General features: G+C 41.2%; 1 protein-coding gene across 3 annotated transcripts in view; it reads left to right on the plus strand.

Moving 5' to 3' along the window:
- grin2bb (glutamate receptor, ionotropic, N-methyl D-aspartate 2B, genome duplicate b) overlaps positions 1–15,049 on the plus strand; it is a 109,140-nt gene that overhangs the window by 2,179 nt on the left and 91,912 nt on the right. For all 3 annotated transcript variants that reach the window (XM_061065160.1, XM_061065162.1, XM_061065163.1), the window contains exon 2: positions 2,243–3,043. In XM_061065160.1, the coding sequence (XP_060921143.1) occupies positions 3,035–3,043 (9 nt within the window). In that variant the 5' untranslated portion in view covers positions 2,243–3,034. The remainder of the gene's footprint in view (positions 1–2,242; positions 3,044–15,049) is intronic.

Consider the following 15,049-nt stretch of genomic DNA (forward strand, 5'->3'; position numbering starts at 1 on the left):
TGAGCGTGTGCACGTGTGTGTGCATTTCTATGTCTGCATGGTCTCGATGGAAACCTTTTCTGCATGAACTTTTATCTGTCAAGCATATTTTTTATATTATTAACCACATTGGCTTATGCTGTTCAACCCTTTCCTCACCCTGCTGGGACTAATTGGTTGTTTACCAGGCCATGCCTCTATCCATTTTCTTTATATTTGCCGTAGTATCTTTAAGAATCTCAAGCATAACCACTTCTCTTGGTTGTGATTTAGAGCAAGAGGGATTTTGAACCAGAGAGTTTTCTCATTTCAAGTGGTTTTGATGTCTCATGGCAGAAGCCAGCCTAAAGGTAATGAAGTATTTCACCCCATCAGGTATCGCTAGTTTATTCTGTCAATTAGTCCAGTACAGTGTGCAGGTGCATGCATTTAAATGTATTTATTTCAGCCCTCTGCCCTATCATTTTTTTGTGCTTTTTTTAGTTGGTTGAGGTTTGGAAAGCAATGCTGTGCTGCTGCCACCCTCCTTCTCCTCCTCCTCCTTTTCCTTCTCCTCCCCCACTACATTTCTTGTTGCTTCCTGCTCGATGGATATGCAACAGATCTCTGAAAATGAATCACAGATCTAATGCAACGTACACACCAGCTTTAAGCCTTCTGACTCTCCAGCATGACCTTAATGAGTACACTGTACACATACATGACATACTAGGCTGAACATCTCTCAATTCAGTCATCCAATGCTAAGTTGTTTTTCTGCTCCTAGAAGTAAACATGCAAATTATCCCATCAGTCCAATTGCAAATAAAGTTTGGCTTGGTAGAATGCTCAAAATAACAATTTCACACATAGAAGAAAACTATTAAATTCTTGCTAAAGTAAGAAATCAGCTTCTAATTGTTTTGCTTGTGCTTAAATATTTAATAAGACATTCTGCTGTCCAGATTTCTTAACACTGCTCATGCACATATTTATGTAACAAAGGCTTTTTCTTCCTCTTAAATATTCTCCATAAACGGAGTGAATGTGTGGGCTACTGTCCTTAAAGTTTCAAGTGGATTTTAACCAAGGGCCTTAAAGCCCAAACAGTCTGAATGATTTAAGACTTCGTCCTTAAGAGTGGAGAGCTGCAGATGCACCGCGAGCACACAGAGGTTTAAATATAAAGGCTTAAATAGACAAATTCACCTCTTGGGTAGAGTCTAATGAAGAATTTATGTTTAATAGAGTGGTTAAGACTGTGTTAAAATATTAACATGATGACCTCAAGTGCTTAAACGTTGCTGTGCATTGAGTGAATCATCAAATTGTACTGAGTCAAATCAGGCGAAAAAATGTCTTTTGGCTTGAAATGTTGCACCGTCATGAAGTAAAGAAGTTACACACATGCCTACATTAAAATCCTTCCGTCAATTAAAATGACTTTCTGGAATAACTCACACTAAATCACATAATTCAACACTTTTAAAAAACGTACCAAACAAATTATTTGTACTTATTTAATTGTTTAATGCTGAGATTTACATCCTGTATTTTTTTTTGCACTAATTCATCTATCAGCTACTTGTAAAGTAGTTGATAGATAAAGTAGTGAAGCTACTTTACTTGAGCTTGAATTTGTTTACCTGCACAAACCGACTTCCTCGAAAAATCCCCGGATAAACACATGCATATTTAAAGATATAGATGTATGCTTGCGAAAATGACTTCTAACTCTTAAGGCATAAAATAAATTACTATGACTGCAATAGGGCTTTCACACTTGCAGAAAACTCCTGATATTTCCAGGAGGAGCTGTATGTGTGAACGCAAACAGCCAGATTTTTCACCCAGATCTTCCCCTTCCAGACCCCTAGTATTTCTTCTGCAGCAAATCCAAGTATAATTGCAAAACCTTTATATTTTCGATGAAGCTAATATATGTATCGGGGTGTCATGTTAGGACCCGGCCATAAAAGCTCTGAGACCTCCGTTGAGCCAGGAACCGCAGGTTGAAAAACATTGGATGAAAACAAGCATCAGACAACGGCGCTTCGAGCCTCTCCTATGAAACAAATGGAACTGTTATATTACTAGGCAACAACTTTCAGCACATTCAGATTGCAGTGAAGGCGAGCATGTAGACACAGCAGCTTGACTGAGCTAAGCCTTGACCTCTGAGGCAATTGACTTGTGTACACAGTGGCATTCAGCCTTCACCAACACAACACATCCACAGCCGTACTCTGCCATCTGACTCTGTCCTTCTCTGCTTTTTCCTCAGACTGAGGAAGAGGAGAACGCTGAGCAGGGCCGGCAAGCTCATGATCATGACAGGCTGAAGCAAGCGAAGGCGAGGAGTGAAAGAAGAAGAAGAAGAAGAAAAAAGGAAGGGTGGGAAGAAAAGGAGTGTGTACGCGCACACTAACACACACACACTGCTGCTCATCTCCTTATCTCCACGGCAACTGTGTTCACACACTCGGAAGACTTCTGGGAGGGGACCTCGGCGAGCTAGTGTTGGAGGAGGAAGAGGAAAGAGAATTGGATGTGAAAAGACGAATGAAAGATCTTCCCTTCATCACCCACTTCTATCAACTTTTAGGTTCTTTTAGTAATTGAACACGCTCGCTAACATTTTGAGTTGATGCTCAACTTTTTTAAATTCCTCTTACTCGAGTCAAATCTATATTTCCCCAAGGATAGATCTGCTTCTCTGCAGATTCTTCTTCTTTTGGCCTCAAATCATTAACTCTAAGTACTCGACTGCAATCCTCAAAGACCCTGTCTTTAAGTTTAGCCGATAGAACTTCAGCGGATGATTTTGTGAATCTAACAGTTTAGGTCAGTCGACTTCCCTCTGATTGATAACGCCCGAGCATCGCCCCACCTGAAACCCCCATTCGAACCCAAAAGTACACTCCCCCTGTGCCTGCTGAAGGACCCCACTCCAGTCTTCTGTGTGTGACTTCATCTGTCTACCATCCCTTCATCCGAGGATATGAGAGGAGGAGTCGAATCCCAGATCACTCCATCATGCCAGTTCTGAAGAGCAGAGAGGCGATCCGGGCTGGCAATGTTCAAGGTAGGCTAGAGACTCCAGTATATAAACTGTGTTTGTGTCTCTGTTTGAACTGAAAACCTTTCTCTAGAAATCTGCATGCTGTTTTTGTGCTTCACCAAAAGTGGTCCAAACATAGACTTTATTCTACATTAAAATGAACCACCAGGGCCTGAATTGCTGCATGTGATTGTGTCATACATTTACAATGCTGTTTGTAGTGCCCAGGCATGTCACAGTGGTTGCACGGTTGAGCACAGGACAGACTGGTAGGAAACAACGCATCACAATAAGCCACATATCGCACCGGCTGCCTTTTTCGCCCTTTTATCAACGCAGGAAATAAAATACAAATACAGAAATGATTCTTCTTCTTCTTCTTCTGATGGTCTAGTTTGCTTTTGTAATATAATTATAATAATCATTTAAACTTTATTAATTCAGCAAGGGGAAATTAGTTTTTTTTAATGAACATGAACACACACATGCACAAACAGGAACCCAAGGACATGCGTTGATGGAGAGGTCTCAGAGTGAGGGTTGGCCGCAGACAGCGAGCGCTCCAGAGCAGTTTTGGGGACCTTGCACCTCGGCAGTGCTCAGGAAGTGGACTGGCTACTCTCCAGCTACCAGGCCAATTTCCGGACTTGATCCGTGCCGGGACTTGAACCTGGCGACCCTTTGGTTCCCAACCCAAGTGTCCCGACAGATCCCATATCAGCATCACATCACATTTTATAGGTTACATATAAAGGCATCAGTATTCATTTCAGTCTGTTTCTTGACCAGATGAAAAAAGTATCACAGTATGTTTAAGCTTCCAGAAAAGAAAAAAAAATCCTCCCCTATGTGAAGAATTTAGGAGAATCCCCCCCAATACAACAAGTGAATATCAGGCCCTGAACCATCGACTAATTCTTTGGATTGTTTGATAAGCCATTCTTTTGTATTAAATGTCAGAAAAGAGTTGAAAATGGTTGCACATAGTTGCCAAGGGCCCAGGATGAATAGACCAGAATCAACAGTCCAATTTAGACGTCTAAAATCACAAAAAAAAAAAACTTTCCGCTGACAGTTGGAGCTGCAAAATGGCAAACTGGTGGCATATTTTTACTCAACTGTTCATTAAATCATTAACAGTCAAGACCAGTGCTGGTACCAGCCTGCAGTTAAGACGTTTGTTTTCCTGTTAATTTAACCACTCAGTCATTATTTTATGATTCACATGAAAGGATGTGGAGTAAATGGGTCAGAACACATCTAAAGAGGTTACATGTTTGATAAAGATAATATAGCATTGTGTAATTTATGATGACACTTCTGGTGCCTCTTGAGATCATTGCCTTAAGGGTTTGTTTTACGGTTAAATTAGGAAACCACTGTGATGTATCTCTGATGAAAAGTTCAGTGAGCTGTGGTGATCCTGCACATCACAATAATATATTCAAGAATCTCTCTCTAAACAAGCTGAAGACAATCTTTGAAGGATCTGTTCAAGAATTTATTTTGTCCCCCAGTTCTTTGAAAGCTTCTGTTTATAGTTTGACAAGTCTTGGTCTAACTCAAGCAGTCTATGATAATTCTTATTTTGTGTTGGTTTTAAGAAAGAGGATAGGAATGAGAAGGACAAGAGGATGAGGGGGATAAAAAAAATAAAAAAAAAATCATTTCGCTAACGACAAATTGTCCTTTTCGTCGCACATTGTACGTCTGCTTTGTGAGGAAGGCCGGTGTGGAGATAAGGGATAACGAGGCAGCAGCTTCAATAAGCCCATCAAAACGACGAGTTGTCGCTTCATGAGGGAAAACAGGTCGAGACAATGGTAACCGTATAGAGCTGGAGAGTTGGGAAGCAGGAGTCTTTTTTTTATTTTTATTTTTTTATTGCTGAGCCAGTGCTCCTTTCAGCAGCCGCTTCCGAGTTGGACTGATAAAAAACCCACATTTAAAAGTTGGAGGGGTGTGTAAAGATAATGGGAATAGTTGTCAGAGAAGCAGTGTGACAAGGCGTAAAAGAGTGGAGATAAAGAAGAACAAGCCTTAAAGGAGAATTACACAAAGTGTTCATGGGAACAGACCGGACTTTTAGACCAGTGTGTTTAAAAATGTACCGACAGTTTTATGAGCTGTAACACACATATTTAAAATCTGCTTATAAGGGAGTAATTCCACATTTGGTTTCATGGTGGCATTGGGGATTTTGTGTTTGGCTGGATTGTTTTCAGCGTTGTGTGAGGCTGGTTAATGCCTCCCCATTTGCATCCACTGACTCACGATCTGATGGAGCTATCTAATTATGATGCAAGTCTTTGTTGAAGCGTGACTAAGAGGAGGTGTGTGACAGCTAGTTATGTCCCTACCTCACATCACTATGGCTCCAGCACTGACACAGACGGACCATATTCTTCTCCTCACACGCATATGCTGCACAGACTCTGCGCTCTACGGCTCCCTGGATCCCTCGGCACAACGTTTCAATCAAAACTTCATCTTCTGTCTCAACAGTTGGCTGTTGGCTGGCACTGCAGGCTTGAAATGGCTGCATGTGAACTGCGATCCTAGGGCTGAATTCTCTTCTGAAAAAAAGAAAAAAGAGTGCGGAGGGAACATGATACGGAGCTGGCTTGGGGTTGAGGCGTGGAAGACGGGGGGGTGGGAAGAGACAGACAGGCAGAGATCTAGGCGAAGGCGGTGAATCCAGAGGGAGCTTCACAGACAGAGGATGAAGGAGGCAGCTTTGTAGACAGATGTAGCGCTGGAGTGTATAAGCAACAAGGTCTAGGAGAAGTGTTTCTGCTGCAGCCTCGTGATGCTGCATGTTTTTGAAGAGTGGATTGAGAAAGGGGATTACTGGATCGGGGATGTTAGTTCTCCTGTCAGGCGGGCCCCTGTTTTGATCAGTGGACCACGAACACAGTTGCAGCAGTGAAGTGCTGTGAATATATCTTTGCATCATGGATGTTGATGCGAGGACTGGCAGACGGCTGGCTGAGTCCGTTTTGGATATGTGCCTCATGTGAGCAGCTTTACGAATGTCGATTGAGTCGTTAAAGGATTACAGGTGCTGAGCCGTCCAGTGTTTATTGTTGGTTTAGAGACGCACAGGGAGAAAGGCAGAGAAGTGCAAAGTGGTCACACAATAGCTCAGAAGTACCTCCATCATCCTGCATTTTCAGATTTGTTCAAGAAACGATCCATGAAGAACAGTCGAATGGAAATAAGAGTATATTATTGACTCAGTAGCCAGTTTTAGCTCAAATTTACTCGATCCAAAGGCTGAATTCTGCTTCTTTTTGGCAGGCATGTAGGCGGAGGGCATTCACTCTGCTCTTTCTTTGTACCGACAACTTGTAAAATTTGAGCCATTTTATTCCTGTTTTCAAAAAATCTCCTTTCTCCGTACGAGCTGGATGAAGCAATCAGCTGTCTTGAGGAGCAAATCTGCACAATGAATTGATGATTGGTGTTTGTTACAGCTCCTCTGTGATGCCCGTAGCAACTGTCTCTACGAGAGGAGGGTGAAAAATCAATACAGCATAGTATCGCGATATTTTGTGTGGTGATATTATATCGATTCATGGCCGCCAAGTATCGATATTTAAATTTTATTAATGGAAAATATGCTTTTGTTTTTTTTTTATTTCTCTCACTCGCTTTACAAAGTTTATTTTTCTTTTTCTTTGTAAAAACTATTATTTTTTTTTTTTAAAGATTTATTTTTGGGCTTTTTGTGCCTTTTTTGTGGAGAGATAGGACAGTGGATAGAGTTGGAAATCAGGGAGAGAGAGAGGGGAATGCCATGTGGGAAAGAGGCCACGGGTGGGAGGTGAACCCGGGCCGCCTGCTTGAGACGACAGCCTCCATACATGGGGTGCGCGCCCTAACCACTGCGCCACCAGCGCCCCTGTAAAAACTATTTTTAACTAAAACATTAGCGATAACGAGTATACCAACAACATGTCTTAGGAAGTACTTTAAATGAATGTTGCTCCATGCAGTCACACTGTGGCAGTAAGGATTAACACTTTATAAAGTCAGCCGCAATTCTCACCTTTATACATGATCTGTGCATCAATATCCAAGCGCTCTGCTCTGTAGATGGTGTGGTGGTGTGGTTATTTAGCTCTGCTCACACAAATAGAACAACCTTGTTTACCCCTAACGACAGAGAAAGCTGTGGGTCAGATGCTGCGTTCGTTGTACACTGTGCATTTGAAGACAAACAGACGGTTGCAGATTACTATTATTTTTCTTTTAAAGATTTATTTTTGGTGATTTTGTGCCTTTATTGTAGAGATAGGAGAGTGGATAGAATCAGAAATCAGGGAGAGAGAAAGAGAGTGGGGAATGACATGCAGGAGAGGAGCCACAGGTTGGATTTGAACCTGGGCTGCCGGCTTGGAGGACCACAGCCTCCATTCATTGGCTGCACACTAACCAATGCGCCACCAGCGCCGCAGACGGTTGCAGATTAAATGTTAATTGTTCTTCTGGTTAAAATGGTAGTTTAAAAAAAAAAAAAAAAAAAAGTCCAAACAGACTGTTTTAATAAAATGGAAACTGAGCGTTAATGCCTTCCCATGTTTGTTAGAAACAGAAACTGAAGGTGCCTCTTCTACCTCTCCTCTTCTAAACCTAGTCATGTGTGACTGAGAGAGACGGAGGAAGAGCTAAGAATAGAGAACAGGGGGCCCAGCGCTGTGACGCCGCCTCTACCCAAACTGTTCACTTTCTCTGTAACTGAAGTCAGCAGGCTCTCCAACAGTTCTCTCTGATGTGTGTTTGTGCAGTCTGTGCTCAAACTGAGCACAGTACAAACTGTACAAACTTGCCTAATAAGTGGTTTTCCAATACAGTATTAGATCTGTGTTTCACCCTGTATGTGTTCACTAATAACATGATCAAAATGTCTGAGCTGCCACATCCAGACATCTAATCCGAAACTGTCACTTTTCATAAGATGCCAGAGAGAGAGGCCGTTTGAAGCTCTTCTATCGACAGAGACGGGGAACCTTATTTCATGTAGTTTCTCAGACGGATGGAAGAATCTGATTGGGGGGAAAAAAAAAAAAAGACAAGATCTACCGTCTAAGGAAGGGCTTAGTTGCGGAGATGAGCGGAGCCGATGAAAGGTTTGATAAGCTGAACCACATCGAGCATTATTTGGTAGTGTCATCGAGAAGGTTCCTGAGAAAACAGACCTGGGGATTCGAGGAATCGTGTCACGCAGATGGCTTTGCTAAAAGGGCATGATAAGATGAACGATAATTATGTTTGCAATAAGAGGGATGATTAGATGATGATTATTATTTTCAAAGAGAGAGGAGAGGATAAAGGAAGAAGAGGAGCAAATAATATTTGATTGGATCAGAAGATGAAACGGGTCTGTGTGAGGCTGCCGATCAAAAGACTTAGTTTCCTTTAAAGAGTAAAGGATCTCGTTGGTATACAATTCCTTGATGTGAACAGTCACAAATAACATTTGTAGGAGTTGTGGGTTCTACTGTCAATGCGTTTATTCAATTATATTGTAAGACAAACTATAATGCTCCAATCTGAGTCTCTTGCACTGCTTTTGCTCAGCTGCTTTGTTGATATTTGACAACTTATTTAGAGTGCACTTTTAGCAGATGGTTGCTTTTTGATTTCTGAAGTGGTTGTGTTTTCATCGGCACCAAGTTAGAAAGCCCTTCATGAGCAGCAATATTAATTGATTAGCACCGACTTGAGACTGAGGATGAGTTTGAGAAACCGACATCTGCAGAGATGAGGACTCAAACGAACGATGAAGCTACAGCACAACAACACAAGCTCAGGAGGAGCCGCTGCAGTAGTCAGTTATTTCTGTAGTTCTGTAACAAAGCGGAGGAACAGGTGATCGGGGGGGGGGAGAAAGAGGCGACGCCGAAAGGTAGAGCAAACCTCTGAGGGGGATAGATTTGAGGATGAGAACAGAGGGGGGGGGGGGGGGGGGGGGAGGAGACGTAATCGTGTGTCTGGGACTCGGGTGCAATATTTAGCTCTAAGTGGAGGGGAGTGTGTGGGCTTTTATTGCTGAGAATGTGTAGGATTGGAGCCATGCGATTGCATCTTGAAATAGATATTCCAGGTCCATGTGGGAAGAAGAGCTGAGATGATGAGGAAATAAATTTGCAACTGTTTTGATGAGGATTTGGAGTTATTTTCTTCCAGCAGAAATGCCAACGTTTTCAACCCTAGTCTCGCAAAAAAAAAAAACCCTAGATGACACGCTGAAGGTCATCGAGGACACAACTGAACATGTGCTGTTCTGGTTCAAAGAGGCGGACGTCAAGCTGTGCAGAAAGAGGGTTGTTAAAGTGGAAATATAAATAGAAAGAAAGGTGTGGTAATTGTTAATTATTAATGCTTACCAAGCCACATTACCTGTCACACCTTGTAAACAGCAGTGCAGATTGTAATGGGAACATTTGTGCTTTGCTCTCACAGGAGACGAGAGCGCAGACCAGAGAATGAATGTAGACGTCTTTCTGGTTTAGTTAAAAGATGTGAAAACACGGGGGCACCTAGCGGTTACGTCGTGCCCGCCACGTGCGGAGGCTCTGTTCCTTTACTGCAGAGGCCGCGACTCAGATCTCCTCGAGTGTTCTGCTCATTGCTCCTTTTATCAACTTGAACTTAAACTTCAGCGTCATTCTGTCACTGAATCACATTTTTGTTCTTTTGGTTTAACTGTTTGAATCAACAACACACCATGATGAGATGTGATCGGGTCCAAAACCAGCCGTGCACTTTCCGCAGGACGTAAAATTCAGGTGCACAAGTTGTGGTTGCGATGTTTGGTTAGTGATCTGGAGAGAGAGTGGCGTTGACTTAAACGTCATAGGATCGTTTGGACTTGCTCTTAGAAACATGGGCGTGCTTTCTTTGATATTTGTTACCTGTATTTTGCAGCCTGGGTATATTGTTGGCAATAACACTTCAGTAGATTTAACTTCTTAACCTGGCTTGACGGCGGTTCAGAGAGCTTGCTTGCAGGCAGTACAGCTACAGGTGGGGGGGGGGGGGGGTGTTGGGCTGGTGTAAAGCCTCAGGTAATTATAAAACAGAAAAAGTGTATTGTGGTTCTTTCATTACAATCTCAGTGTTTGGGGCTTGCTAGCAAACCCCAAGAGAGCTGTAGCTCCTAAATACTCAAGAGTTTGCCACAAAGGAAAGTGATAAAAAATCTGCTCTTGGTTAGAAAACTCATGTTTCAGTTTTTAGCTTTTCAGAGGGAAACTAGAGAAAATAAAATTCTGTGCCGGGTTGTGAATGCCTTTTAGTAGATCAGATAAAAAAAAAAAAAACACATCAGTGATTTATTACGGTATGTCCTTTTAGAAAAGGAAAAAAAAAAAAAAAAAGGCTAATAACCAATAGAGCCTGGCATTGACTCCCTTTACATACTGTAATGACATGCCGTAGCTCTACATGCACTGTGTAAATATGAAATAGTGCTGGTCCAAACCCTCTGAGGCCGTGCAGACCCCTGTGTTACTGCCAAGAGGGACATGTCACTTTGCTGCTAAATTAAGTCCGGAGCAGCAGATATTACCCCGGTGGAATAAATGGCTTCAATGAAGTAATGAAGACTTCAGGGGATAGATGGATCCTGCCTCTGCCCTCATTCCCCCCCCCCCCTCCCCCCTCCTCATACTGTGTGTATGTGTGCGCTTCGAGTCTCGGTCAGTTTATTTGCCTCTCATGAAGAGGCCATGTAGTGTTATTTAGAGAGCTGAGGCAGCCTCAGTGAGACAGTAGAGATCTGTAGAGCGTCTCATTATAAGTGCAATTAGCAGCCAGAGGATTCTTGACCATACTAAAGGGCACTTAATGAAACAACCAAGACCCTCTTCAATAAACTAGTGATTTTTTTCAGGTCTTCTTGTTCATTCTTTAAGACAACAGCGAGGTGGCAGAAAAATCAATCGAGAATTCTGTTTAATAAGACGAAGCAACTCCAAACATAGGACGTGTTAGCATGTTATACGTTATGGCTCTTACAAGCTGCCAGCTCAACGCAGACTACTTACCCCTCTGTTCAGCCTTATCTGTAATGTGTAACACACAGAGGCACAATGGTGGTGTTAGAGCCATAGAGGACAACAGGTTAATATAAAAATAGAATTTTGTATTTATATGTTTATAATGAATAGAGTTTTTGCTTTTGAATTTTAGAATTAATTAAAACGTTTTATATTGATCATGTATTGAAACATTGTGTGTTTATAGTAGGTCTGTGTGGTTATAAGTGCTCAGTTTACGCTGCAAAGTGTTCCTGCTGTCGTAAAGCGCAGCTAATTGGCGTAAATTGCCATGTGGGTACAGGTGAATAAATACTCAGACGAGAAGCAGGACGAGGAGCAACAGTTTTCTGACCGTCACGGTTTTAGTTTTTGGTCAAATCCGGTCAAGGTTTTCTTTTAGTAAACGAGTGATATTTATAAGAGCTTATTTTGTAAACTGTAATTCATTTTTGAGGAATAAATCGTCTTTTTTTTGGCCTCCTTTCATCTTTGGATTACTTGCAAAAATGTGTCCTTTGGAAAGTAGCCTACGAGTCAGAAACTTCTAGTCCTGCAAGAAGTGGCAAGAGGATTTTTGTTTGAGTTAAGTTGCCACTGCAGGTGGGTCGAAGTCATTCTGCCGTTTGAAAGAAGTAACAGAGGCGTCACAGAGGGGAGACGGTGGCGGTGTGTAACGTCAGCGGCAGCAGGGCAGAGCAGCGCGTTGAGTGTGTGCATGTCTCTCTAGAGTTCATGTGAAGCTCTCGTTGTGTGTTCAGACATCATGCCTCGCAGTCTTCCGCAACGCTGTAATGCAATGTGATGCCACATTACCAGGACACCGGTAATATGCAGCTGTGTGGGGCGCTGGTGGAGCGGTGGATGGTGCGTGCGTCCCCATGTGTGGAGGCTGTGGTCCTCCAAGCGGGTGGCCTGGATTCGGATCCAACCTGTGGCTCCTTTCCCGCATGCCAATCCCCACTCTCACTCTCTCTCAATCCACTGTCCTGTCTCTCCAATCAAGGCACGAAAGCCCAAAAATCAATCTTAAAGAAATAAATAAATATGCAGCTGCGAATGCAATGTGTAAATACAAAAGTGTAATGACAGCTTTTTGCAGAGTCGCAATCTGCAAGGGTTACTGTTGGTTACTGACCCTTATGTGCTTTATGTTGTACTCATTCTTTTTTTACTTACAAATTTATGCCACACTTCTCTTGTTTTCCAAAAGTATCAGCATGATTTCAAGATAGCCCTCATGATTTTTTTGTTTTTCTCGTTCCCAATAGATCCCATCAATTAAAAAAAAAACATGAACTACTTGATCCAAAGATTTTCTGTGTGTCCAAATCAGTTCATCACGTTGTTTAATATATGCAGCCAAGTTAACAGGTTAGAACAGCCACACGGCCCGTACGAGCAGCTTCAGTCAGTCGTTACTCTCATGCTGCTGCAGCTTCATTTAATCAGACAAAAAGAAGTCCAGAAAACTACACGACTATAATAATGATCTGATATTCATATCACAATAAATCTTATACATACCGGTAAATATTCAGTCAATGTTGGTAGAATATGTCACAGAAATGACAAATATTTTTTATTAAATTCATTATTATAATGTTTTTCTTCTTATTTAAAAATTGCATGTATCCATTTTTGATTTCTGTATTAACTAGATATAAAAAAAAATATCTGATATAGCATCATTTATTGACCGTAATAAATGAAAGCAAACTTGATTTAAAGAGACAAGCTGGTAAGCATTGCTAAAGTGGCCACAGTGCCTGTGTCGACACCTCAACTGCGCGATCTTGAGCAGTTCAAGGAGGCAGCCATCACTGCTGCTTATCTGTGCAGTGTGTGCGTCTTAGCAGCTACAAAACTGAAAATAAAGTAATGAGCCATGCTAGTTGCTAGTTGCTAACACGTCCCTTAATTGTACATACTCTTTAATTTATTCTGTCTCAAAATAACTATCCTGCAATATACACAATGCATCCAAATGTGTGTTAATCCACGGCTGAAAATAGTCCCCAACATGCTCTATTTGCTGAAAACTTAAGTGCCCAGCTGCTTCAGGATTTTACTGAGCACTTGTACGTATGAGCCATTTATAAACTCTTCAGTGGAAACAAATGGGCTCAGTGCTGAGAGCCACTGGAAGTTGGAAAGTAGTGAGAGAAGCAGGCAGGCTGTGTTCAGACTGACATTGGCCCTGTGTGATTAATAAGAAGCCCCCTTAATAATCTGATTGAGGACTGTTCAGGGAAACAGCTCGGTGCCAGCATGCACGAAAATCTGTTAAACGGTTGAACTTTTGGCCGAAGTTTTGCTGGACTGCACAGCGACGTCACTCTTTGAAAGATAAAACTGTAATTATTTGTTGTGAAATCCAGCCTATTAATAAGCTCCCAAAGTATTTTGGCTCTTCAGACTCATGGGTCTGTTTCTCAAATGTATTCATGGATCAGATTTCATCACAGACACGAACAACAGCCCACCTTTGTGCTCGTTTAACGCTGACCTATTTCAGGTGTAAACCCTGCTGTCACATCGTTTGTTTCAGTCCTTTGTGGGATTTGTTGACACTTAGCAAGATGATCAATAAACTATAGAACAGCAGCAGCCTTATCTTAGAATACGATTGCACTTCTGTCAATTAAAGCTTTAAAGTATATTTTTATTCACCGTTGACGATGGCGTTACATGTTGGAGAGTCGGTATGTTTCAGAGAAAACACTGAACTCACGTTGACTCTCACGACTTAGTGGAAGTGAATTGAATAATTACAGAGGATGCAAATAGACCTTGTGTCGGCTCATTCTTCCCCTGCAGGAGAGCCATTAGAGCTGCATGACGTCTGCTTACCTGACTGAACCCGACAGTGTCACTCAGTGTTGAATGACACATGATGTGAATAATGAGTCACAAAAAACTTTTTTTCTTCTGCACTGGATCAAAAACTGTGTTTCTTAAAGCAGTGGTCGTCCACCTGCCTGCAAAATGTTGCTTCTTAATTGAAAAAAACTTTCAAATAAATCAATCATGAGTTTAAGTCTGAAACAATAGAGATCACACAGACTTCAGCCATTTTATCTGTCCTCAATGTTTGCCTAATTTACAAATGTAACAGTATATTTAACTTCAGTCCAGAAGATGCTGTGTGATGTTTTCCTGTACGGTCTTTTGTTGCACGCAAAGGTCACTTCATTAGGTTGTGATTTTCTGGTGTGGCGTTTAGGTTACATGTTTTAAAGCTGCATGATAGAGTTTTAATATAAAGAGCTCACACAGTTTTACCCCGAGCAATAGGGCCGGGTATATTTGGGTGTCTTAACTGTTCAATTCGATTTCGATTCTTACGTTTGGCGATTTGACCGATTTTCGTTTCAAAACGATTCTGGATTCATGATTCATAATTCAAAGTCTATTTCTGAATTCCACTCCAGTCATCTGTGAGACTGGCTGAATTTCTTGTTGCTCTTTTTGGCGTTCTACTGAGTTAAAGAGCTAGCCTTAGCACGTAACAGGGAGTGACTGATTAGCAAAAATAAATAAATAAATAAATAATAATAATAAAATAATAATAATAAAAAAATATATATATATATATAAAAATATATATATATATATATTTAAAAAAAAAAAATATATATATATTTATTTTTTTAATACATTTTTTTGTAAATTATGAATCGATTTTAAATCTTAGAAGAGGAGAATCTCGATTTTTACATAAATCGATTTTTTTTCCCATCTCTATTAAGCATTATATTTTATTTTTTTGTATTTTCTCTGAAATGCTGGAGGGAGTAACCCACAAAGCATTTATTTTTTGGAAACATGTTGGGTGTAGAAAACAAGTATAATTTATAAAATAATTCTAAATCACTTATGATCATTGTAGTTGTGTCAGTAATCGTAAAAGTCAAACATTGTCTCATGCGGTGGCCTCTTTCTAATGCATTATACGTCCACAAACATTGAAAAGATAGTTCTG

Source organism: Labrus mixtus, chromosome 2 (genome assembly GCF_963584025.1).
Source record: "Labrus mixtus chromosome 2, fLabMix1.1, whole genome shotgun sequence".
NCBI lineage: Eukaryota > Metazoa > Chordata > Actinopteri > Labriformes > Labridae > Labrus > Labrus mixtus.